This window comes from Neodiprion virginianus, chromosome 1, assembly GCF_021901495.1.
Source record: "Neodiprion virginianus isolate iyNeoVirg1 chromosome 1, iyNeoVirg1.1, whole genome shotgun sequence".
Taxonomy (NCBI): Eukaryota; Metazoa; Arthropoda; class Insecta; order Hymenoptera; family Diprionidae; genus Neodiprion; species Neodiprion virginianus.
Window position 1 is genome coordinate 37,344,130 of NC_060877.1, and position 26,737 is coordinate 37,370,866.

Consider the following 26,737-nt stretch of genomic DNA (forward strand, 5'->3'; position numbering starts at 1 on the left):
CGCACAATGCACAGTTAGTCATGCATTCTCTAAATTTAAGCTCATACATGGAAACAAAGATAGAAACATATTTTACTTGAACATTCAAGCAGCCGTCGATGATCACAAGGACGGTGAGTGTCTGCGGTTTTTGACACTGCTTTGTTTTGCTTACAGCAGTCCAGTAAAATTTACATATTAAATTTAGTGACCATGAGACCCAGCAGGTTTCACATCTTGTATCTATACGATGTGATCATTATAATTCAGCTCGGGTGCAATTAGGTAGGAGACGTCATTACGAAACTCATTTTCGGCATACAATGCGCGAAAATATTCGACATCTTTTGTTGAGTATTGAACTATGGTTGGGAATTCATGTCGATGAGCTATTCGAACTTTTTTTTATTTATCGGGTGTTCTCACGTACGTGAATTTAATCTCGAATGGTGGTGAAGAAAAACAGCTTTGTTATCCTTCCGTCTACGAATATTGATTTTGGTATTTGAATTTATTACTTTTTAACTCAAATTGAACACGCCGTGCTCAAAGTATGAAAAATATAATGTGAGAATTCTAATTAAGCATATCGTATTAATTATACAAAAAAAAATTTCATAATACACGTGCACGTATTTGACAAAAACGTGAGTTAACTTTTTTGAATACAACTTATCGCTGGCATTAACTTAAATTGATGGAAAATCTAACAATGGCATCGATCATGAGCTCTGAACGCAATATTAAAGTGCTATGGGTATATGATTAAGGCGAGCTATTCTAATCAAACAGACAGTTTTGTAGCATTAAAGACTTATTGAAATAATAATTTTCTTTAGATTTTGCGATCGGTTCGTATGATGATCACTTTGATATTGAACTACAACATTTTCAACGACCCATTTTTCGTTTTTTCTCTTTCGAACAGCTAGACAGCCACTTGGTCAATTGCACACAAGAGAACATATTCTGATAGTCAAATATTGAACTGCAAAGTTCCAAATAATTCATTCTTTTCTCTTAGTTTTAAAGCTTCTAAGGTGAAAGAAAAGTAAAGCCTAATATCCAACGATTGAATTTGGGTGCAAATCTTTTAATAATTAATTAATTCATATTGTGATTTAAAATCAAATGACGGTGATACGGTCTCAGAGATATATTTTTTTTGAGTTATTCTGAAACTAAGTAACTTTCGAGATTAGAATTTACCGCTAAATTGGGGGAAGATAAAAACAGTACAGCACTCTGTTTTGTAAAGGGATTTTTATTTATCGTAACCTATATTATACATTGATGAACAGCACTTAAATTGTTGAGACTCGGACCTATTCTACTCGGGTTCAATACATAGAAGTTGTACTCTTGGTTAGAATCATTGGTACTCCTGGCGTAAAAAGTTTAACACGAAGACCTTAAAAAATTGAACTACGGAACTATCCTAACGAAGCACGTGATTGAGGGCGTTGAGAAGAGGATATTTGTTTCCACAGATGCCCCGAAAATCGTCAGTTTCAATGCTCCAAACCATGGCGCCTCCGAGCCCCATCGCCTTGGCGTAATTTGCCTTTTCCGTGATGCTTCTGCGGTTGCGAAAGTCACAGTAGAACGTGAATGTGAAGGTAAGTGATTTGAAACTACAATTAACGATCAAATACTCACTTGACGTTGTCGTAGCTGACCCACTGATTGCCGTTGTGGGCATAAGGCACCTGCTGCTGCTCGTCCCAATCCGTAGTCCACGTGGTCTTCACCTGTTGTTCACAGATCTCATTGTACCCCAGCATCCCGCGTTCTCCGGTATACGGACCTGCTGCGCCCGGCCCAGAAGCCGCGGATCCGGGCGTGTTTTGGGCGGAATTCGAAAGAGTGAAGGTCCTTCCGTAAAGAGCTGTTCCCAGGACAAGTTTTTTGGCTGGTGCGCCCTGGCTGAGCCAGTAATGCACCGATGCATTCTGGGCTCACGGCATTTGGAGTGGTTAGTCAAGAGTCGAGCATCAATGGAGGACAGTAAAAGAAGTGTCGGTGGATACTCACGACGTTAAGTCCTCGAGCAGTTGGTGTCGTCTCTCGCGTTGCTGGATAGAGAGGAGCATTGTGACCAGTGACAGGATCCCAGGAACCATGGAAGTCGTAGGTCATGATGTTGATGAAGTCGAGATACTTGGAGATTGATGGAATGTTGTACGACAAGCTGGCGGAGTTTTCCGTCGCGGCAACAGCCGCGGTCAAGATAAGATGGTGCTCGTCAAACCGAGCCCGAAGTTCCTTTAAGAGGAGAACGAAGTTCTCGACATCCGCCGGGATGCCGCCTCGCTGATTTGGGTATTCCCAGTCAAAGTCGAGGCCATCGAATCCGTATTTGAGTACAAATTCCAACGCGTTGTCCGCAAAGTGTGACCGCAGAGCCGGCTTCGCAGCGACCCTTGAATACTTGTCAGAGCCTTGGTTCCAACCTCCAATTGCTACGAGAGTTTTCATCCCTGGATTACGCTCCCGCAGGGCGTTGAATTTCTGGAAGCCTGCTCTACCCCAGTTGTCGGACAAGTCGGCCCATGGATCCAACACCGCGACTTCACCCGCTTCCGTGATTCCAACGAACGTGTAAATCATGTGGGTGCAGAGGCTCGGGTCTAGATCCGAAATCTCGATCTTTCCATTTCCCGATCGGTAAATCGCCCAACTTCCAAAGTAGCAGACTATTTTATCTATGTAGGTGAAAAATTCTCTCTTAATATACACTCTTCTCAAAATAGAAACAATTACTCTTGTTCTACAGAATTTTCCACGTTGAATATATCAACACAATCTCGTCACCGATTACAATTTTTCATCTAAGTGGAAAATACCGTGTCGTGAGCGATCTTCGCTTTAAATGACTAAAGTGATGAACTCAATTCAAACCTCTCGTGTACTTATAACGTAAGAACTTACTCTGTTCACTTTCAGCCACGCTAAGCCAGCCGAGTCCCAGTATGCAAAATGCGATGAGTAGCCGCATTCTGTGATTGACAAAACTGAATGAAAGATCTGGAGTCAGCCTGTTGAAAGAACCGTTACAAAAAAATTATCCGTCAAAGAGTGTATTTCGCGCGCGATACAAGTTCAAAATGTATATCGGTAAAATCTCTTCAGTTAAAAGTCAGTTATAGATTGGAGCCCCAATGGCGTAACACTTCACTGTAGCGATACGTACAGAATCGCACTGAGTTCGCAATCAAGTGTGTAAACTCTGGCTGATTATCCAAGTCAACGTATGGTAAATCTCTGATACATGATTGATCAGTCGCGTTCTTCGACTCACTTGCAATCAGTTGATTTCGAACGGTGACCAATCACATAGTATTACTACACCCACCCATTCACCATACATGTTATCAATGTACGTGTATACCTACCCTTACTTCTTTTAAGTTCAATACAGCCGATAAAAACATGCGAAGTTAACCCGATAACAAACAGTATGTACATAACGACATCCTATGGTGACTAATATGTATGTGTATTACATACAAACGACACGTCGCAATACTGATTACGCGAATGATAGTGTAGGAAAATATGTTTGCGAGTCATCACTCCTGCCTTCATGAGAAGTAACAATGTAACCACATCCACCGGTTTGTTTAAAAAACCTGACCTAATTATCTGGTCAATTTGTAAGCCGATCCGGTTATTCTCAAAATGCAGACACGATCTTGAGGCAAACCCGAAATCTGCTGACCCGTTTTTTCACTCTTTCTGTACTTGTCGACGAGTTTAGTGACTTTCGATATCGTCGGATGAACGTTGACGGAATAATTTAAAATGTCCGGATCCTGGTACGGATAAGTAACAAATACCGTATTCTAGCCATCCTTTACTAACTTCTATTAACGAACTGTATCACTTATCGTGTGAAAATATTTGCAGAGATGTAGAAAAAGTTTACCTCTGCATAGGATAAAAAAGATAATAATACCAGTTATCTGCAAGACGAATCACTTCGATATCTGACAAAAGTATTTCACGCGTTGCGGAAATACGTCATTGACACTGCAGAAACTACTTTGTCACAATTAGTTAACCGAATCTGTTCAACTCAAACTTGCGATTGGCAACGCTAGCGTGCCTTAGTTTACTTACCCTTCAATTTATGAATGATTTCCTTAATGTATACTTCACCGAAATTAACGGTTAGTATAAATAATCTGTGTCTTCTTCCAAATGGCGTATATCGCGTGCACAGATTGGACACTGAAATTGACGCTCTGGAAAACGATGCGGTTATATATGTACACGATTTATGATGTTCACCTCCTTCTTCGTTCGCATTAGCAAGGAAATGTGTAGCAATACGATTTCACAATAATTTATTGTGTTTTTATCGGGTTTACCCCCGATGTCATCCTGCATGTTCTTAATAAACGGTAAATGTTGTGAAAAGAATACTTATAAACACCGCAGATCGCTTTTTTCAACTTTTTGTTTACCGTACGTGTGAATTTAATGGAAAGATGTTGCTGTTCGAAATTCAAAATTGAAACCCAGACGTGAGGTTGAGCAACGTTTTTACGATTGCATATAACAATAGATTTTGATATCAACTTGAAACGCGTGAAAAATTCTGTTTATAGACTTGCGAAATATTGTCACATGATTTACATTGCATATCAATTTGCGAAACCGACTGCATGTTTATTATCGTGGAAGCTCAGGATGCGGCTTTGATGAAATAAAGTGGAAATTAGGATCAATGTAATCGTTCTTTATAGCGTTGAAATACCGATTTCGCATTAACACAGAATAATAACGATAATGATAATAAACATTATTTATTATAATTTTGTTTGTAAACAAGGGAGTAAGGAGATAAGTAAAGTAGGTTCGCAATCGCAATAGAAATACCCTGTACAGATATGGATATTCAATTGGTATTTTTTAACGACGCAACTATTAATAATGTAATACTATTTTCAGGGTGATTGAATATGCGATGTTGATAATAAAATTCCTGTCTTCGTTATCGATTAATCTGAGAAACTAGCAAACGGCTTATCGACTTTTTCGAATAGATTCAGTGATGATAGCATCGTTTTCACTGGAAATCTATGTCTCTAGTCTTTCCTAGGAAGTTTAAGAATTAGATTCACTAAAAGACGTAATTTCTCGAAGAGGCAATCGTACCCGATGGTCATGAAGGATATGAGTTGTCAATTGCTTTTTGAATGCTTTGGGATACAAGGATATTTTTATTTATCCGAACCCAAATACAAAAATTATGTTCCAATCATTGAAAAAAAATATTTGGAAGTGTTTTTTTTTTTTTTTTTTTCTAATAATATGAACCAGACCGTGACATAAATTCATCTTTTAACATCAATTTAGAACCAAGTTGAACAAAACTCAACAAGCGGTTTGATGTTCATCTGGCAATCACTCTGCGCTTTATAGAGCTATATGCTGACAATGAGTGGAATGATGATTATGATTATTAAAATGCTGGAGCGTAGATTACTGCCTGCGTTATTTTCAATAACAAAACGAGTTTGCGTGAAAGTCGAAACAAAGCAGATTACTTATCGACAGAATTTCGCGCGTTCCTGCATGCGAACAGTTTATAGTATGATAAAGTCTAACAATAAGATAAATAATAACACACGTATCTAAATCAGAAAACTCGGTTAGAATGAACTGTGGATTTGTTATTTCAGCGTGCCAATTTAATATATCTATGACGAAGCATCTTATAATAAAGAATTGTAACTTTATAATAAAGCAGACTGCCCTTATACATGTCGGAATAAAAACTGTGACTGCTTCTTTGACGTTACGCTGTATCATTTGTGATCGATAATAAACGAGTTTGAGAGAAACGGCAGTCGAAGCCGAGCCTCCAGACAAATCGGTCTTGATTCCGGAAACTGTGGATTCGTTGATCCCGCAAATAAGATGGACGGTGTCACGAACGATGGGACGAACGAATCTCCATTGGCTTCGACATATACATATTTATAATTACGTTTCAAAAGAATTATGGGAAAAGGTTTCAATATTTAATGAAAAAAGGTACCGCAATTAAAACAGTCAAATAGTCAATCACTACAAAAGTTACGTTATATTTATTAATAAAAACACAGATAACTTGAAGTGGTGTAAAATCAGCACTCTTTAATAACATGGATTGAATTTCGTTCATTTACAAGTCGAGCTTGCAGTCCAGTAAATCCCCCAAAGTTCATATCTTTATACCTATAAATTCTTTTTCCTGTATAGACAACTACAGATAATCGTTCGTTTTCTTTCAGCACCCGAAGACCGCCTTCCGGGATGATGTTAACGAATGTCTACATCATGCGAGTGCACAGTTTCGGATCCACTTCCGATATTTCGATTATTCCATTTCCGAAACGGTAAACTGACCAGCTTTCAAAGCGGCAACTACTACAGCTGTGCAGGTAATCGAATATTGTTTGTTAACGCATATTTTTACAACTTCAGAGTTTCTGATCATTTATTTTCTCCCCCAATTTTAGAGCTTCTAAAGTGAGTGAAAAGGTTTACATTATATTCAGTGGTTGATTTTGGGTGTGAATCTGATTACGACTGATTATTCTTAAAAATGACAACAATTATATTTATAGTGGTTTATATTCAAATACTCTTGTGTTCAGGTTGAGCATTTATACTTATATTCACGGGAATGGCCTAGAATAAACCCGCTCAATTGCATCAAACCAGCATGCAAAACTCAACAAACATCCGCATATTTGGTAGTGATAATAAGAAAAATCACAGATGAATTTAGTATAATGAAAGTGATGTTTGAACACGAATAATGTACGGGACTTTGGAGACCTTCATGTGAACGTCCGCTAATTTATGTGTATCAGTGTATGCAAATAGTTCATCCTCTCAACGATAAACGATATATTTTACGACTAAGTGGTCTCTAAATTCAACTTTCAATGCTTTTGGTTACAACGTTTTCTTGCAGAAAAGTTTTACTAATCGTAAAACGTATTGAAAATGCCTGCTGTTTGGGATACGAGTGGAGCTCAGTCGCAGATATCGCTGCACTTATAAACAGGTAGATTTTGCGATCCATGTAAAGTGACCTGTTCGAATTTTTCCCTTCCGCAAAATTATGCTCGATTCAGATTTCGCAGTCTCAAAAATGTCAAACTTCTCAAGCAAATAAAAGAGTGACGTACTGTTGCTTTGTACCACATCTCGAATAAATTTGATTGAATTCCCCTTTACAGTTACTTGGAAACAAGGTTTCCCATCGAGGTACGTAAGGGTTTTCCGAATTATTGAAAAGTTCATTTTTCTACAACAATTATTTCACGAAAAATTGGAGTTGAGAATGTAAACTTTTGTTGGAATGTTGTATCAACGCTGCCTTTTTAACGTAATTTGCCTTTTCTAAATCTGTGAGTATTAATATTGAATGAAAGATCTCGAGTGAATCTGTTGCAACACACGGTTATAAATATCCTGTATTTCGAAATGCGTATTGCGAGTGCGATACGGGTTTACGATGTCTATCGCTGAAATCAATTCAACTCTGAGACGATAATATTCGAGCTTGAGTGGCCTGATATTTCAGTGTGGCGACATGCACAGATTCGCACTGAGTTCGCAATAAGGCGCGTATACGCTGACTGGTTATCAATAATCAATATCAATGCACGGCACAACTCTGATGGATGATCGATCAGTCACTTTCTTCGACTAACTTACAATCGGTTGATTTCGAACGATGACAAACGACATAGCGTCACCACACCCATTCATCCTTTACACGTGTTATCGAGGTATACCTGCCTGATTAGGAGTGACCGAGGCGGTAAAAACGTGCAAAGTTGACGACAAATGGTATAACGACATTTAAGATGTGCGTCACACGTCAACCACCACTCGCAGTATTTGATACTCAGGTATAATACAGGAGAATATGTTTTGCGGGTCATTACTAAAGCCTCGTTTGGAAGTAGCAACATAACGCCCTACAACAATCTGTTTAAATAATCTGGTCTGTTTGTATGGTTATTCGGTAAACCGATCGGGTTACTCTTCGAGCAGACTTGATCTTACGCCGGTACCAAGTTCGTATGACTCGTTTTAAATTTTTTATTTATTTTTTATACATAAAAGCTCTTGAGTTCGAAATTGTCAATTTTAATTTGTTTTTAGCCTGAGCAGCGTTTTGACTACGGCATTTGATCGAACATAAATTATTGAACGCGATATTCACCAAAATCACGAGAAAAAGTTTTGTTCGTAAAAATGACAGATATTGCGGATTGACAAACATTGCGTATTAGTCCCTAGGAGGCAAAAACCTACAACTACAGTCTGTTAGTAGCAGACGTTGTTTCTCCAAGCGGCAATTGGATACGAATAGGTTATCGAATGAATTTAACGCTTCACGGTTCAAGGATGCTTCTTCCTGATATGTACGTATAATAGCATACTGTTGTTGAAATAGTACATGTCATGATAATATCTGAAGTCCACAACTGTTCTAGCTTGAGCTACTGCTGGAGCTATTGTTGAAACTGCTGGATCACCTGGCACTAAAGACGCCAGAGTCACTGGAGCTGCTTGAAGTGCTGTAGCATCAAACTCGTCTAGGCGACCTAGCTACTGGTGCTAGAGTCATTGATTCTTGCATTCAGGGTCTTCAGTAGAGGGTACTTTTCCCCGTAAAGGCCGCCGAAGTCATCCAAGTCGATTGCCCAAATCGAGAAACCTCCTAATCCCAACCCCTTTGCGAAGGCAGCTTTCACATCCAGACTGCTGCAGGGGCATAATTTATTACACATTAAGTTGGTTTCATTCGCGTCATTAATCTCCTAATCAGGGCCTGTTTCGGTAGGGTTGAAAAGAGCATCTCAATCTTGCTCCCTTACCTACACCTCATTATTACGCAATATAATTGTTTTACCGATTCGTTACAATTTCGATTTACAAATCACCTGGCACTGACAATGAGTAATTTATTCTCATTCCAGTCATTTATAAAGCGATATAACAATCGCGTTCACGATTACGGAGTAAGATTCATTATTTAGGTAATGCCAGCGATTCAATAGTAACGAGAAATGGGCCCGATTTGTGCCGAACGGCACGATTCGTCTCAGAGTCATCCTATTCTCTGAAATCCGATCGACAAACAACAAATTTCATACCACCATTGAATTGTTTCGTATACTCGGTTCTCGGCGCAATACAGCCTCGGATACTTGTGGGCGCATTATTTACCTGGGATTATCGTAGGTGACCCACTGGTCACCTGAGTAGGCGTACGGCACCTGTTGCTCCTCGTCATAAACGGTAGTCCAGTTTCCTTCCGACAACTTCTCGAGAATCTCGTAGTAAGATAACACTCCGCTTTCCTGAGTGTACGAACCCGCGTTACCAACACCGGTAACCGGTGATCCAGGCGTCGTTTCGGAGGAGTTCGTTAGAGTAAACGTTTTTCCGTAAAACGCAGTGCCAAGGAGAAGCTTTTCAGCCGATGCTCCCTGTTCCAGCCAATAATTCACGGACGCGTTCTGAGCTCACAAGAAATAATTGGTACATCAAACTCCTCGAACGTGTCCACTGTACTAACGGAGTTACAAATTCCGTATACTTGAATGTTGTACAGTATAACTTATACTCACGATGTTGAGAGTTTTCTGGGCTGCCGCTGTTTCCCATGTCCCGGCATAGAGAGGTGTGTTATGGCCTGTGTAGGTATCCCAGGACCCATGGAAGTCGTATTCCATTAGAGTGATCATGTCAACTGCAGCTGAAATTCCTGAAACATCGTACGACAAGTCCACGGTTGTTTGGGAAGCTCCTACTGCCACGGTCAAGAGTAAATCCTCGTCGTCGAAAGTATCGCGAAGTTCTTCAAGGAGAAGAACGAAGTTCTCGACATCCGTGTCGGCACCGCCACGTTGGGCCGGATACTCCCAGTCGACGTCGATACCGCTAAAATTGTACTTGAGCACGAATTCGAGTGCGTTCTTTACGAACGTTGATCGCAGTGTGGAGTTGCTAACCACGGTGGAAAAATTCGTGGATCCCTGGCTCCATCCACCAATTGACACTAGGGTTTTCAATTCGGAGTTCTGATCCCGAAGGGCGTTGAATTCTGCGAACCCACCCAATCCTCCGTCTGTGGAGAGGTCTCTGTACTCGTCCAACACCTGGACGTCGCCATCCGGAGTGATGCCAACGAACGCGTATATCAAGTGGGTGAACATTGTTGGGTCTATATCCGATATCTCGAATGCTCCTACACCGGGCCGAGCGTTTGACCAGCTTCCCAAGTAACCAACTATTTTGTTAACTGTGATAGAAAATTCATCATCAACTAACTTTTCACGCTTGTAAAATCCAAGAATTTATGTACAATTGATTGCAGTTACTGAATTTTAGTAAAAATTACTCGTTCTTTGAATTTTTAAAAAATATACGAAAAAAATTAGTTCAATCGGATCAAAGATTATGCATTTCGAGGCATGGACTTACAATCGCTGGCATCGGCCAAGGCAAGGCAGCTCAGCCATAGCGTACAAAATGTGACGAACACCCGCATCTGTGGATACAAAAACTTCGTTTAAGCAATCTTAAATAATATCCATAAGCTTTGCGGGTACATAAAAATATGTGAATTTGTGAGGAGTGGAATCACGATTACGAAAATGTTGAAACGTGGATTATTATTACGAGCTTATTCCAAATTACAAAACAAGTTTGCATGAACGTGGAAACAAAGAAAATTATTCATCACAAGAATTGCAATATCTATACGTGTAGACCATCGATATGATAAAGTCAAAATAACTGTAATACACGTAAATACCAGTATAGATCATTGATTGCGATTTTGTAAAGTAATGTTAATGGTTGCAATGGAATTCGGACTTGATAATTGGTTCGCAGTAACTCAGAATTGTATTTAATAACTGAATATAGCGCTCACCTTTCCTGTAACCGATTCGACGATGTTCACTTCAGCGTCAATAAGGTATCAAGTTGCGTACTTCGGTGAACTTGTGCAGATTTCAGGTGTCTAATCGACTTATATAGTGGAACTCGGGGCAGAATGGGATCGCGGAGCAGAACGGGGTACCCGTGGGGTACCCCCCTTACCTGCTAATTAATACGCCTCCATCTATCGGAACTGTCTCTAACCTTATTTGTTGGTTATTAGGCAATGTGAACATCCATTCTTTAATTTTCACTCTTACGTTACAAGTCCGTTCTGAACGGTTCCTGGATTCACGCACTAAGCTCGTCAGAAACACATTGTTGTTTTAAGATAAGTGAGATTTCGTATCTATTCGAATTAATTTTAACCAGTCAATATATTCACATCACATCATTATTTCGACAAATTATTGCAACCATACCGTTTTTTTTTTTTTTTTCACAACTAACCTGGCTAGTCTGGCGAATATTTTCCACGAAAAACTAATAAAGTGTTCCAAATAGCGTAGAAAACGCTGGTCGTAGTCGTTTCCGACGTATTTTGGGACACTTTCGTACCTCGGCGGACAAACAATTTTTTCCAGGGTATATTCGAGGTCTGATCAACGCCGGATTTCTGGTTTCTCCCGCCAAAGGCAGTCCCATAACTCGTGAACGGGTTTGGACAGCGAAGATGTCGAGTGGGAATTTACCATATCTGCGCTTCTTGCAATAAATAACAAACAGTGTACGGGGAAAATGCCCTTTTATTCATTGACGGTGTATTCAAAGTTCCTGTTAATAACTACGCAAAATTCCATTCTTTTCGATGTCAGTAACCATCTCATAAATAGCTTCAAACATTAAGTGCCCGGTTCCGCCACGGGTTCCCTTACTCGCGACGACACGTAAAACTTGAGTAAATCTAGTCCCAATTATGAAAGTAACATCTGAGTAAATACTCAGTGCCATAAATACACGGTATGTTCCAAGGAGAAAAGCAGCTGATTGAAAAAAATCATTTGGTGTTTCGCTAATGAACCTCCTTTGTTCCAATATTCCAAACGACGACATCGCCATCGCTATTGACGAAATAATCCGTCATTCGAGTATTGTACTGTAAAAATTACTTTGATACGTTGAGAAATGAAAACTTGCGGTGACACAATTTTGTATCTACATCTACATTAAAGAGAACTTCCGGGCGATTCGAAATTGAAGCAGATCGATCCACATTTCCAAGTTATTCAACACAATTCAAAACAAAAAAAAGAAATCCAAGCATCATTCTCATTCTAAAAATTAACTCGCATAACTTTTTCGGCGTAGAAAAAATAGATTCAAAGCTAGGCTCCCAGGCTCTTTGCGCCTCAAATGTCCAGTCGCAATGTTTCCAATAATTTTCTGCAACTTCGATGCACGCGTCGATTAGTGTGCCTTTTTTCACTTCTAATAGATGTTATATAATATCTGATCAACTGGATCTTATCAACGAATCTTTATTTCAGAGCTATTTTCACACGGCTTACATATACTTCCGACCACGTGTGAATCTTAAGTCAATCCAGTCCCAATTATGCAAACAACATTTTAATAAATTATAAGTACACAGTCTGGTCCACAGAAGAAAAACATCCGAGTGGAAAAAACCATTTCTTGCTTTGGAAATAAAGTTTTTGTTCCGATATTTCAAACGCCTATTATTCACGTATGGAACCGCAAAAATTAATTTATTGCATTGAAAAATCAAAATTCACCATGACACAATTTTGTACCTACATTTTAAATAACGCAGATAACGGAGAATCATAAGTCTGAATTACGAACGTCCCGAAGTTTAAGCAGATGGATCCAAAATTGTCGAAATTATTTAACACAATGTAAAATTGAGGGAAGAGTTGCAAACACAATTTTCGACGTTCGTAAATTTTGCATTTTTATGCAATCTTTATCTGATGTAGTCCTCCAAAAGTATTAACATATCATCCAAGTTTCATTACTGACCAAGCTTATTTGAAGAAGTTACAAATTTTCACTTTTATCAAGTAACTGCTTATGTCTGTTGCCAGAATCTTCCACCAATCATACGAGTGTGATAATTACCCACAAAAATATGTTGCCCGACCAAAAAAGTGATTCTATTTCGAAAGATTGGTTATCCGTCTGTGAATAATTGGAGGAATATGCGACTGCCAAGTTGATGAAACATGCAATGAAAAACAAATTGATAAACAGGAGGCTGTGAAAAAAATGTCTGAATATGTTTTGATTCACAATTGCTTAGGAGTATGAAATAACCACATCAAAACACGAATTTGTTTTTCATATTGCAGCGATTGTACAGCATGGATCACTACCTAAATTATTGTTTTTGCACGCTTCTTTGAATCGTGATTTCTTTCCAATTTTCGCAACGCTGTATTCACTTTGAAAGTGAATTTCAACTTCCTTCATAAACATCTGCATATCAATAGTATCTAACTTTAACTTTTTCTAGTTGAATAACGAATTTTCGTAGAAAGATTTTTCTTGCTGGCGAACATGTTTTTGTCTATAATTGTTGCTTTCGTATGATTGGAAAAAAGTTTTTTCACCAGATCTCAATTACTTGATACTAACAAATACTTGTGATGTTGAAAAATTCGTAACTTCTTTAAAAGAATCTGGATACTAATGATACTTGCACGAAAACTTATTACTTTTCGGAAACTATCGTAATAAAAATTGACAAATGAATGAGAAAATACGGAACTGCCGAAAATCGTGCTTGTATTTCATTACTTTATTCCACCTTGTATTGAAGAACTTCGAATAGTCTTACATTTTGGAAAAAAATAACCGAAATCCATTCGTTCAAAAGTTGTACCATCTTCTGAAATAAATGCATTGGCAATAGTCGTAATAACGGAATTTAGTTAAGAAAATAGTGATAATCCCCCGTGAAAACCAAAATCAATCGGAGCAAATTACGAAAATACGGGTCTTTAGAAATTCGCTAAAGAATAATATTCATTTTTTTCATTTCACTTGAATTTGTCGTTCCAACCTTCCTTAGCAATTTTGATGTATAACCGGTCTACAATAGATGAATTAATAAAACTATACAACTAAATTATAGTGGTACCAAATTAGCACCCATTTCCATTAATTGATTTTCATGTTCCAGCATGTGCTAAACCTTGACGTGAATAATTCCTCTGAGAGATTCAAACGAATGTTTGACAAAAAATTGCGGAGTTTTTCAACTGAAAGACCGCATACTTTGTATAACTCCCAATTCCGCTTCATACTTTAACGGAAGCCACAAAAAAGGATGGTCGTTAAGAGATTTATTAATTACCGAAATTACCGTACAAACATTAGACTTTTGCACGCGCAGAACGAATCATTTCGTTCAGCTGACTGAACAACCAGAAGCGACGTGCCCAAAGATTTGAGAAACGTTTCCAGTTCAGTATACGCTTTTTACTTTATTGAGCACTTTCATTTTTCTTATTGCATATAAATATACGATTTGAATTCTGGGTGAACAATTACGCGTTCAATTCAACTTGAATCAGCTGATAACAGGAAATCTTACATTAGTATTAGCTTATATCGACTGTTGCCGATACTTCATGTCTCCGGCATAAGGTACCTTTGCATATTCTGATCATAAAATCATTTCTCTTTCGGGAATGCGATTTCTTTCATTTTTCATAGTACATACGTTTTCATTACATCATCATATTATTCAGATAAGTCGGTGATAATGAAAGATGAGGCATGAACTCGCAATCGACTTGACAATCGTTGACATTAGTTCTCATATCATCTACAGCTGTGTAAAGAATGCTGTGAATAGCCGCGCGGTATCTGTGCAAATGAAAATTTAGATTGCACAATTTTGGGCGATACCTGGTAACCAGACTACAATTGTATGAAAATTTACAAATAAGTCATTCAACGTCAAACCGAATTCTCTCGAAACATGACCATTTTCAATTCATCTATAATTTTTCAATGTATTCTACAAACAAAAAAAAATGGATACGTAATTGACAAAAAAAATGTAGTTTCCATGTTTTCGTTTTTAGTGGATTTTATATTTAGAGTATCATTTCAAATTTCGAATTTCTCATACATGATCTCTCCTAATAGCTATATCTTCAAAATTGTTGCGATATGACAATTTAACTTGTTCCAGTATAAACTTGGTTCTTCAAATTCCTGCAGGTGACACACCTTCTAGCAAAAGCTATATATAAATATATGTGTTATCCCTAGTAAGTTCTTCGTAGTGCTGTATAAGGTAAGATATCGTTTTTTTTTTGTTTTTTTTGTACCAAGCAATGTTCGTTTATTTCACACCCCCCACCCAAGGCGACAAAAATTAATGAAGATAACTATTAAGTCGCCGTATTCTACCTCAGAGAGCCAGCCTAACGGGAGTTGGCATGTAAGTAAAATTGAATGGTAAGCTACCGACAATTCAGAGAATAGCCAGTAAGTATGCGTGCCGCAATACCGGTATGTTCGTTGAACTGACATACTGACATCAATACCTCAGCCTTTTCCATCCCACTCATTAGACGAAGCTAGAAAACCCAACGTTACCGACGACACGCTTACCGACGTGTGTTTTATCATGAAACACCCTCAAATTGCTAACATTACCTGATAGCACTTGCCCCCCTTCGCTCCGCCGCGTGCCGCAAACAATTTGAATTTTTTCTTTTTGAGAAAGATTAACCGTTCAAAATGCTGATAATTAGCAGTGGTAAGAACGTTCTGCGTATGAAATTAAGTAACTTATTTTTCAAACAAATACACGACAGCGATACATGGGCCGTTTGCAGTATGAAGATTTAAACAAATGTTTTTGTAAAGGTCGATCACCTCACAAAAGGTCTGCGCAAATTTCTGATCCTCGACTGAGAATCGTCGAAAATATCAGCCTAATTTTTTCAAATTTTCGATCTCAACTGTAACCCGTGCCGACAACGAGGTGGATTTTCCCATTTAAAATACACGTGTTTCGGAGACCTTTTCAGCATGTATTTTATTGTAAGAGGAAAAAAGCTCAAAAAAATCTGTAACTGCAGGGTTGTTTTAGTAGTCATTCGTGCTACTGTCTAAGAACGTCTTCACATCATCATACCATGCAATCGCGACGACTTGCATGCAGGTAACATGTATATGTACTAGTGTGTACATCTTCGATATCATGTTCCAGTCACAATCGCTTACAGAATTTGTTCTTTCGTCGTGGCTTCTGCAGGGGTGAAAAGATCATAACTAATAATTATTTTGAGCTTACTGAACGAGCGAAAACCGATTGCTTTAGAATTCAGGAGAGCTTCTCGGTCTAAGTACCCTTCCTACTTCATTCTCAGTAAACCAAATCGAACCCAGTGCGGCAAAAATGGAATTGACACGAGTTGAAACAAATAAAAACAAATTCAAAAGAATCTCCACACGTTTTTCCAATTCGCTTTAATTCGACTTGATTCCGTTTTTGGACGTACTCAATTCTATTCAATTCGTTTTGGTTTATCGGGTTAAGCACTTCTTTTCACTGATTGTAAATAGGTGTACGATTTGTTGTTCCAGATTAATTATCACGTGTTCATTTCAACACATTATATAATTAAACCGTCAACTTAGCCAGATTTTGTACGCATACGTATGTGATGTACGTCAAGTATGTTCTCCAATCTGTTTCGAAATCATTGGCATTGGTTAACAGAGTGCACAGAACGCTAGAAATAGCCGCATCTTTGAATACAGAAACAGAATTTACGATATTTTCACGAGAATCACAAAAAGTATGTGAAATCAAAAAGGTTGAGAATTTGACCGGCCTATTTCACTTACATACATGTACTTGTACTAATGTCAATGATTCACTTTGGTACAAAATAATACTTGAAAATCGTAAAGTGGGGAGTGAGTGTTTACAAGTTTCAAGTCAATTGTGAATCTTTATTTTGACTATTACTGTACACGAACATTCACAGAGCTTAATGTAGTATCTATTTTTACATTGTATAAGAAATCGGTATAATCTAAACTACGAAGGTAGCATTAGAAGGGTTTCAACTTGGCCATCAAATTGGTCCTCCTCATGGCTGCTTTCTTCACCCGCCTCCAGTATTTTTTCGTATCTGGATCCAGCTCTTCCAGTTTAAGAGGTGGGCCTATGTGTATGTCCCAAAGCCAGTCGGGATATTCAGAATCTGGCTTAATCTCAATGTCCTGTCCTTCTTTCATTATATTACTTCCGCACACGAATTTTACCAATTTTTCAGGATCTGTTTCAACTGGAAGTACCTTCCTCTCCAACGGCTGACTTAGTTTCAGCTTTTTTTTCCCCTTTCCGAACATACCACCTGAAACAGGAAATGAAGATAGGACAAAGATGGCACTTACTTTAACTGCTTGCGCAATTAATTGACATCAAAGAAGCAGAGCTATGGTTTTCCATTATCAAGTAGATATATCGAAGTATAACAGTCGAAAGGTAGGAGAAAAGTATTCGACGTTTAAAATACGCGCTCTTGTGGGACAAACACGTGATATATTTTCACCTCTCGGTTGGCAACACGAAATGCCGTTCGTATGTAACTCATAACTTAGTCTAACCTAATCTAAACAAGTCCGGAGGAACTATTTTCAATGAAAGATGTGAGATTTGATATGCATTAATACGTACCGGCATCTGCCTTCGCGTAGCCTTTAATCTGCACTACATATTGTGACGGAACTATAATATTTTTGCCTAAACGAAGCAAACAAAGTGACGAGGAGAGACTCATGATAACACAATCGTGTCCCTCACGCGACCCTCGTGGGAGATAACCAAACTATTTGACCAATTGGACACAACCGTAGAGTACGTATTTGACACTAGAGAGTATGTGCAACAATCACTTCGTTATAGAATCCGGATTCGTGTAAATAAGATTATATACATATATGACACAAGTCTGCCTTGACAGTTTGACTATTCCATCTGGTTGATCGACACAAATTTATTTCTCATTACTATATTTATGTGGAAATGAAAATTTGGACAGAACAACATCCTTTTGTCCGATTATACAAAATCCATTGATCACGTAAACATTGTAGAACACTAATAAACTGTGAATTCACACCGGCTATTGACTAATATCACCCAACCTGACCTAACCTAGCTTTTATTTGTCAGCTGAGTTGAAAGCTGTCAAACGGCAATTCCCGATCCATAAATTAAGGCTCTGATCAATTGAATTTCGTTGCACGTCGTTGTACAATGATCACCGCTAAGGTAGGTAGAAACTCGGAAGTTAAAACTTCTCGCAATAAATTAGCAGCGCGGAATAATTATGAATTGACTAATTTTGACTCGTCGAATTTATGTCTATCTTGTAGATGTTCCATTCGCGTTTTCACGAGTATGAATGAAATATACTGAGTGAAAAAGAAAAGAAACACAACAAGAGTAACTTCTCTGTAATCCGTATAAGGTTATCCAAAATGTGCATGTGTACCTAGCAAAACCAAAGAAATATGATATTTGACAATTGATGCAAGTCTTGAACATTCATGTAATAAACCTTCCACTTTCTATGTCTTCAGGTCACATTTGGTTGTTGCTTGATGGTAGCGTTGGTATAAATGCGGTCTGCAGTCAGTGTAATTCTGTCGAGTTCGGTGCCTGACAACAAGATGTCTCAGCCCGACTACGAGCAGACAGCTCACGACCACGCAGCACTGTTGTTGCTATTGAAGCCAATTGGCACACAAACGAAGCAGAAGACAGTAACAAAAATAGGAGAGAGAATTATAAAGAGTGGAAGTAGATTTACAGTGCTTGATTCTACCGGTATAACGCGTGAAATTCTTGCCAGATTTGTAAGGGAACATCCAGTTGAAAATAACGATTGGAGTGAATTTCAAACGCACAGAAGACTCCTAGGCCTGATTACGATAGGAAAATATGACAGCCAGACAGAGCTCGATGAGCTCTGTAGACTGCATGAAACTTTGAAAGTGAAATATAGCGCGACCCTCTACGATTCCAGAGCAATTCTTTTTGGACCAGTTGAATCTGAGAATTTAAATGAACCACCGAAACCATTTACGACTCCTTCAAATTTTAAGACAAGGGCGCTGTTCTACGCAGATGAAACTTGTCCAGACCTTGAAGCTCAAATTGCTGAATGTCTAAACTCTCTGTTTTGGATCCTAGAATCTAAAAGACTTGAACGATCCAGGGAAAAAGTTGACCGTGTTCCTTTGCTACTTGCACCGTTTGAAAAGAAGGATTTCATTGGTTTGGACCTTGACTCGGGTACCATGAGAAAGAGGTGCGTCGGACGAATGACCAAACACTTGGGAGATCTTTGCCTCCAGGCCGGCTTACCTGCCGATGCTTTATACCATTACAATTCTGCTGCTAATACTTTGCAAGCTGTTAAGGATTGGCTCTGGCTCGGCGCTGCATTTGAGGGGTTGTGTGCTGCTTCTGTTCTAGTCTTATATCCAAATATGTGCCGGAGTCTTCCCTTACAGAGAAATTCGTCCTTGCAGGAAGGTAGTCCAGGGAAACAAAGGTAAATATAAGTTTTAAAAGTTGTTGAATTGAAAAGTAAGTCTGCAAGGTAATCAAGAATTCCCATTTTCATCTGCAGAAGGGAGTCTCAGGCCTTGAATACATTGCCACCTTCTCCTAATATAGAGGCGATCAAGGCTGAGATGCCGCAAATTTTACCGCCTGAAGAAATTGCAAAAAAATATCGAGAAGCCATAGTTCACTACAGCAAACACAAAAACGCAGGGGTAATTGAGACGGAAGCAAGTTTCAAGGCGACAAGAATTTCTATAGAACAAAACTGCACTTTGCAGGCAGCTTCTTTTCTCAATAATGTTGTATTCATCAATTTGAACATTAGCGAGCATGAAAAAGTAAGCAAATTCAGTTTTCCACTCATTGCATGTTTTTGAAATAATGCTGAATACGTTGGAAATATTCTGTTCCAGATTGAACGTTTCACTACACTGTCAGAACTGTTCACTGCCTTTGGCTTCACGCGCAAAGCCTCTTTCTGTTTACGTCTAGCTGCTACGAGGCATGTTTCTCAAAATAATCCAAATCCTGATTGGCAGCAGTGTTATAATCTAATGTTGCAAGCGGCACCTGGGCTGAAGCTTAGTCTTGATCCAGTGGAAATGCCTTCTGGTGAGGTTGCGAACAACTTTTCACCAAATTGAACCGCCAACAACTGGAAGTATAAACGACTCACTATTAACTAATTCTCCGGTTTTTCAAGATGGCTTGCGGGGTTGGCCTACTTTACAAATTCAGCTCATACAAGAGCTGGTCGTTGCCGCTAAGCGAATGGGTAATCCAGCTCTCGCCACTCGGCACATGACATTCTTGCTCCAGACTATGTATGATCATATGAGCCCTACAGAACGCAAGGAATCAGCTTTACAACTTCAAGCTGTGTCGCAGCAATGTGAAGGTGCACCAGTGCCCCTTGTATGTTGTTCTTTTTCATGTACTGCCAAGTATGGTTAAGTTATAAAACAATTAGTGTTCATTATAAAAGTGATTGCCTTGTTACTTACTACGATATGTCACATGTATTTTTCCTGTGCAGGTGTTAGATTCAGGGATGGTCATACCACCAGCTAACTTAACAAACATTCCAAAAACTAAATCATTCACTTTGAAGAATCTTCAACCACATCTTCAGCCACAAAAAATAGAGAGAATCAAAGAAGATCACGGCCCCTTTTTATTTACTCCTATTAATTTCGGGTCTTTGGAAAGGAAAAATACTTTGAAAAGTAAAATGGGTGAGAATTTTATCATTGTTTTTTGAATTAATATATATCAGCAAATCGAAGTAGCAAAATTTCCAACTTTAACTCACTAATATATATGATAAAGCTGAAATATTCCTTCATAGACTATCTTTGGGTGGAAGGAGATATTTGCGAAGTATCTATGCAGCTCATAAACCCATTGCCGTTTGAGCTTCATGTTTCTAATATGCGACTACTTACGAATGGAATAGTGTTCGAATCGATACCAGAAACAATCACCTTGGCTGCTGAGTCTGGCCCAATGGCTGTGACACTGGCAGGAACGCCTAAGGAAGTTGGTGACCTGGAGATACTCGGCTTTAGCACACATACTTTAGGCGTGAAATCCAATTGCAGATTAAGACACATGGAGAGAATGCCTCATCCACAATATTCTGTTGAAGTTGTGCCTGCCCTGCCGAAAATCGACGTCTCTACAAGCTTGCCGCAGACGGCTAGTTTTAGCTCTGGTGAAAACATAGTTACTAGTGCAAGCATCTCGCTCTATGGTGGTGAAAGGTAAGCAAAATTCCAAGGCATAATATAATTTACAAAAATCAGATCGCAACCCGACACGAGATATAATAACGCGAGAATTTTATTTCAGCGCAGAATTTACAGTCACTTTGACAAACGTAGGTGTGATTCCTATCGAGATGATAGAAGTATCTGTGCAATCTGCTCTCGACACGTTAACAGAGGGTAAAATCTTCAAATGGAGTGAAGAAAATTTAAAAACACAGCTGCCGCTTCTCCCTGGAACGAGTGCCAGTTTCACTATTTATTTGTATGCCGTTGCTGACTTTATATCACCTGTATCTCGAAATGGTGAGTCGTTGTTGAAACAACTTGGATACATATATTTTCGTAATTTAATATATTCGTTGTATTCGGATTTTAGATATGAGCAGTGGCGCTTATTTGAGTCAGCCGAGTAGCTTGATGTCGCAATCTGGTCCAAGTTCTTTACCTTCCAGATTGAGCTCACCTTCTCATCACACGAAAAGGCAGTCGGAACTAACTTCTTCTTTTCGATCTGGCCTCAGCTCTCATTCTGGACATTCGTCACTGGCCAGCACACGTTTATCCAAACTAGCCGTACCACTCCATGCTTCCAATATAATCGAAGGTCAGTTGAAAATCAAATATTCAGGGGGAGGCGGACTGACTGCTGGATACTGTCGGATATCTTCAGTCTATGTTACCATTGAAATGCTACCCAGTGTGCAGATTACTAGTTGGGATGTACTTCCTGCTGAAACGTGAGTCTCTTATACATTGGCTTATAATTAACTTCCTTGACTACATTCATTGTTTTAGAAACAACTCTCCGAGTATATATATATTTAAAATTCAGCATGACTAACAAATAAGGAAACTTTGATTCATTCTAGGCCTACACAATTCTATCTTGTGTTAGATGTAACAAACATGACAAACCATGAAATGGAATTACATTATACCCAGAGTAAATGTATCTATATGGAAGGACGAGAACCTTGTCGTATTCCAGTTCCTGTAAATCGATGCCCATTGAATAAGCTGTCTTCGGTAATTTATGATATTTCCAAATGATTCAATTATTTTTCAAAACAAACGAAACATCTATTGATCTTTTTCCCTTTTTTGTAACAGCAAAAGGAAATCAGTGATGCCGAGCTCGAAAAAGTCTGTTCAGAACATATAGCTTCTCTGGTTGACTTGAAGTGGCAATTACTGGGTACAGAAACAACAGGCAAAGCAACGCTTGCAGGCATTACACTGACTCAAGATATGTTAGATCTTGTTAGAATGAGTCCGTTACAATGGGGTATGCAAAAGAAGCAGAGAGTAAACTTTGGAAAAATAGAACCTTGCATTATATATAAAAATAGTTTTAGCTCTACTGAAAATAACCAGAACTTGTATCATTATCTTGCAGAAATAACCATTAATGATTCAGCAGTCAAAGCTCAAGAGGAGTTAACGTGTGGTTTAGGCGAATGCATCAGTGTAGGAATTGGCGTGTGCAATGCTCTCGAAAGACCGCTCAGAGATTTAATACTCTCAATTAATTTCTATCAAGACCATCACAATGGCGTAAACAATTATAGATTGGATACCAGATTGTCGACAGCTGGGGCTAATAAAGTAATGTTACCAATGGTATGTATCATTTAAGATCTTTATGTAACTTTTCCTCACTGAAAAATCTCCAGAAATACTAAATACGTTTTTACAGCTCGAGGAACATGGCCGAGCTCATCACGAATGTCGAGTAGTATTTTTCACAGCAGGCCAGTACAAAGTAGACATTCAATGCAGTAGCAGCGAGTCAACTCCTAGTACACCGACATTGTGTTCCGAACTTATGAATGCTGGTCATACGTGGCGGTACATACCGCCTATTGAAATAACTGTCGACGGTTGCTGATCTCGAAAGAAAAATCATTCACTACGAGTGGGAGACATCTTGCGATAATAACTATTTGTATTACAGAACTCATACACTGAAACTCAAATTGATGTAACAGTATATAGTTTGACACAGAAAAAAAGTATACAACGGACTGAATGAGAATTATAAGTTTGTGTCCATGACAAAAGAGTGTAAAAAGGCAGAGATTGTACTCAAATGCTTTACTGACGTAAAAAGAATATGGTATAAAATATTGTTATTAATATACAGTCTATGAATATTGTGATACTTTGAAGAATGTAATAAAATAGCTGAACATCATCCGCAACTGCCTTAATTAACCATGTTGAAGTTAGTACCCTTATCATATTAATTATCGTTAGTTATTGGCATGGGTCAAAATTAACAACATAAATTTTAATAGGTATTGTCATGGTGCCTTATTGATTTACTGCAATTAATATAGCAACTATGTTTATTATTATTGATTTTATGATTTGTAAATTAGGTATAGATATGAGTATGGTAGAGACATGTTCTTGTTCCCATCAGTAAATTGTCTTAAAACGGCAAAGTTCAATTTGCTCAAGAAGTTCTAGATAGATCGAATCTTGGATTTCAAAAAAACGGTATCTGTAATTCAATTTCAGTCTTCCATGTTATCTTAATAGTGTTATCATTTGGTAACTAGTCTCAGAATCTTTGTGCACACAACCCAAAGTGATAGTAACATAGATGATTCTTCCTAATTTTCAAATATCATCATTCATTATAAATATAGAATTAAAAAATCAACATAACTTAAATCGAATGTGTGTTTGCTATTAAACGAAACACATAACTATGAAATAATACTGAAATAAATTAGAACAATCAGTCAGTAGTGAGTCTTATTGCACTTGCTTTAAATGTTTCAATTACTATTGGGATCCAAAATATGGGCATAGAAATAAAGCGTAATAAAAAGTAACCAACTGATCATTTTATAAACAAATAGACAAATGCTAAGTCGTGAAAAAGTAAGTAATGTACTGTTAAGTAGTAGTGTCTGAAATACTGGATCCCTTTTCAGATCGATTGCAATACACAAGGCATCCCGTGCACCTCTGTAACGTTTTTCTTGATTATAAAAATATTCTACTCCCTTAATATTAAGTCTTGGAATTTCTTATTACGGAATAAAGTTGGATAAAGGAAATGTAGTTGTACCACAGTCAAACCATTCTTGCCTTAAATTAGATATTACACTTTGCGTGGCTTTTTCCCGAGAGGAATCATTTCCATATCTCTTAAATGTCTTCTAAACTTTTTGTAAAATTCAAGTACAACTGGATTAGCCCATACTTGCTTAGCACTAAAATCCAAAACTCTTAAAGCCTGTAGGTTTTGGGCCCTAGACAGCGCTACATAGGCTTGCCCGGCATCGAAAACTCGTCCAAGGCTCATTTCAACACAGTCTAAAGTAAGCCCTTGACTTTTATGGATTGAAAATGCCCAGGCAAGTTTCAGTGGAATTTGTTTCCTAGTAATAACTAATCCAGCAGCAGTTTTTATCGTCCATTTATCTAATTTTGCTCTGTACTCTTTGCCACATCGAAAACGAACTACCGGGGCATCTTCTGCAAACTTGATTACTACGCCTCTAGCTCCATTTACTAAACCATCAGCAATGTTGATGTTTTTCAAGAGCATAACTTGGGCCCCGACTTTCAAGTCTAATTTACTTGCAACTGGTAGCTGCTGATCCAGAGTTTTGGTCATATATGTATCGGAGTCCTCAGCTAAGAATGTCCTGCATTCTCCATGTAGCTGTTCCAGTTTAGACTCGTTAATCAGATTGGCGTCATTGATATGTGTGCATAGCCTGGTAGCCAGAATTCCATCTTTCTCAATCTGTTGACTAGAAGTTGCTACAAGGATTTTGGCGATTTCATCAGTGACTCTTCCTATCCTGACGTTATTCAAAATATTAATAAAAGTCGGGTCGGTTTGTCTGTGAACTTTTTGGAGTTCAAAAGTATGTTTAACACACTCTCTCCAAGACTTGCTTTGGAAGCAGAACTTCACCTTATCTGTAAGTTTAGCAACCGGAGGAAGCTGCAGGAAATCTCCGCAAAGAACAAGCTGTATACCCCCGAATGGTTTATCGTTCTTTCTTATCCTTCGGGCCACAGCTTCGATTTTGTCAAAATAATCTCCATCGACCATAGATATCTCATCAATAACGAGGTGCTTGGTTCTCCGCCAAATCTGTGCTGCTGTCGGCCTTGATGCTAACTCATAGCACTTTTCCAGAGATGCAGAACCGATACCAATACTAGCGAATTGATGCAGCGTTATTCCCCCAATGTGGCAAGCAGCTACACCTGTACTAGCTGTGGCGACAGTAACGTCAGGTGGCAAGGCAGCGATAATTCTTTTGAGCAGAAAAGATTTCCCGGTACCTGCCGAGCCAGTAAAAAATAAACTTTGCCCAGCAATAGCAGCGCTCAAGACAGCGGTTTGCTCCTCAGTAAGATTGGAGACGGTTGGATTATTATAGAGTTTCTTAGCCAATGGAATTTTCGGCTTGCTGTGATCAATAATTTTTCGTTTCCTCACATTGGAAGGTGATGGGGTGGTGAATGTGGCCCGGGAAACTCCAATTGCTTTTTCCTTGGCTTTGTTTACCTCGGCTGATGTAGCTGGACTTATTTCTTGGACCGCTTGCAGGGGCTTGTTGGACAGGAGCTGGTCACGAAGTGGATTTTGAGATGGATTCTTACCCGGTTGACCAGTCATTTTGACGAATATCATTTTAAGGAATGATATCAGCTGTGCTGGCGGAGCATTGGACATGAACAGGGTGCAATTCTGCTCTAAAAATTTAATTGACGCCTTGCCTTCGGTTATAAACTTTTTGAACACAGTAAAGCCTGTGAGCGGGAATTCTACTCGGCCATTACGCTTGTCCGGTTGGATTTCCATGAGCATTTGTCGTGTACCGTTGCGAATTATACGCAGGGTCGCCGAACTGTAGGACACTTTGTTTGACAAGGATCCTTGATTGTTGAGGTATTGTAAAACCACGGCACATTTCAAGAAATTTGTAGAATCCATTGTTTCACCACCGTTAGAACATGAGAGTGATCCACGGAGGAGTGACCCATGGACGAGTGATCACGACCATGGTGTAAGAAAACAAGGTGTGCTCTAAACGGAGATGCGCAGTAGTAAAGTCACGTGATAGCCCCCACATGACGTCACGACGAAAATTCCGAATTTGTATTCTGACGTAAACAGTACAACATGACCTCTGTTATTGTTTTCAAAAGTGACAGAAAACTTCAATATTTTATTACGAAATGCCATCTTGTTATGTAAAAAATTGCCGTAATAGAACAAGTGGAAAAGAAGCAGCAGAAAATATTAAATATTTTCGTTTCCAAAAAGTGATGATTTAAAAAAAAAATGGGCAACAGCCTGTGGGATGACGTCCGACGAAAATACCAATTGGGTATTTGCATGATTTTTATATTTCTTAACTTTTGATGTTTTTCGATTCTATAAATTTTTTTAGAATTTTTGAAAAAAAAA

At 38.6% G+C, this 26,737-nt stretch overlaps 5 protein-coding genes and 1 long non-coding RNA gene across 8 annotated transcripts; 2 read left to right on the forward strand and 4 right to left on the reverse strand.

Moving 5' to 3' along the window:
* Positions 1–1,223: 1,223 nt before the first annotated feature.
* LOC124310463 (probable chitinase 2) lies at positions 1,224–4,231 on the reverse strand. Of its 3 annotated transcripts, none has more exons than XM_046774452.1 (5): positions 4,102–4,231; positions 2,911–3,017; positions 2,014–2,684; positions 1,639–1,931; positions 1,224–1,559 (listed from the first exon to the last, which is right to left on the reverse strand). In XM_046774452.1, the coding sequence occupies exons 2-5, from the start codon at positions 2,975–2,977 to the stop codon at positions 1,418–1,420; spliced, it is 1,173 nt and encodes a 390-aa protein (XP_046630408.1). In that variant the 5' UTR covers positions 2,978–3,017; positions 4,102–4,231; the 3' UTR covers positions 1,224–1,417. The 3 variants fall into 3 exon arrangements, with proteins under 3 accessions (XP_046630408.1, XP_046630410.1, XP_046630409.1); XM_046774454.1 differs by having other exon boundaries at positions 2,911–2,978; positions 4,102–4,227; XM_046774453.1 differs by lacking the exon at positions 4,102–4,231 and adding an exon at positions 3,173–3,270.
* A 1,547-nt stretch (positions 4,232–5,778) lies between these two features.
* Positions 5,779–7,122, forward strand: LOC124310466 (uncharacterized). Its single transcript, XR_006909673.1, has 3 exons — positions 5,779–6,024; positions 6,264–6,413; positions 6,953–7,122. It is a non-coding gene; the product is annotated as an uncharacterized LOC124310466 (long non-coding RNA).
* A 1,120-nt stretch (positions 7,123–8,242) lies between these two features.
* Positions 8,243–11,036, reverse strand: LOC124310461 (acidic mammalian chitinase-like). The gene is made up of 5 exons (XM_046774449.1): positions 10,940–11,036; positions 10,486–10,552; positions 9,630–10,303; positions 9,226–9,518; positions 8,243–8,760 (listed from the first exon to the last, which is right to left on the reverse strand). The coding sequence occupies exons 2-5, from the start codon at positions 10,550–10,552 to the stop codon at positions 8,601–8,603; spliced, it is 1,194 nt and encodes a 397-aa protein (XP_046630405.1). The 5' UTR covers positions 10,940–11,036; the 3' UTR covers positions 8,243–8,600.
* Positions 11,037–16,876: 5,840 nt separating this feature from the next.
* On the reverse strand, positions 16,877–17,781 carry LOC124298263 (39S ribosomal protein L54, mitochondrial). Its single transcript, XM_046750052.1, has 2 exons — positions 17,621–17,781; positions 16,877–17,297 (listed from the first exon to the last, which is right to left on the reverse strand). The coding sequence occupies exons 1-2, from the start codon at positions 17,721–17,723 to the stop codon at positions 16,993–16,995; spliced, it is 408 nt and encodes a 135-aa protein (XP_046606008.1). The 5' UTR covers positions 17,724–17,781; the 3' UTR covers positions 16,877–16,992.
* Positions 17,782–17,911: 130 nt separating this feature from the next.
* LOC124298250 (protein brunelleschi) lies at positions 17,912–23,485 on the forward strand. Its single transcript, XM_046750026.1, has 13 exons — positions 17,912–18,217; positions 18,529–19,505; positions 19,584–19,857; positions 19,933–20,131; positions 20,223–20,434; positions 20,556–20,754; positions 20,868–21,282; positions 21,371–21,591; positions 21,665–22,025; positions 22,158–22,314; positions 22,399–22,573; positions 22,685–22,908; positions 22,985–23,485. The coding sequence occupies exons 2-13, from the start codon at positions 18,568–18,570 to the stop codon at positions 23,174–23,176; spliced, it is 3,567 nt and encodes a 1,188-aa protein (XP_046605982.1). The 5' UTR covers positions 17,912–18,217; positions 18,529–18,567; the 3' UTR covers positions 23,177–23,485.
* Positions 23,486–24,179: 694 nt separating this feature from the next.
* On the reverse strand, positions 24,180–26,517 carry LOC124298255 (ATP-dependent DNA helicase PIF1). The gene has a single exon (XM_046750039.1). It carries the CDS (start codon positions 26,258–26,260, stop codon positions 24,404–24,406), a length of 1,857 nt encoding a protein of 618 aa, XP_046605995.1. The 5' UTR covers positions 26,261–26,517; the 3' UTR covers positions 24,180–24,403.
* Positions 26,518–26,737: the final 220 nt, after the last annotated feature.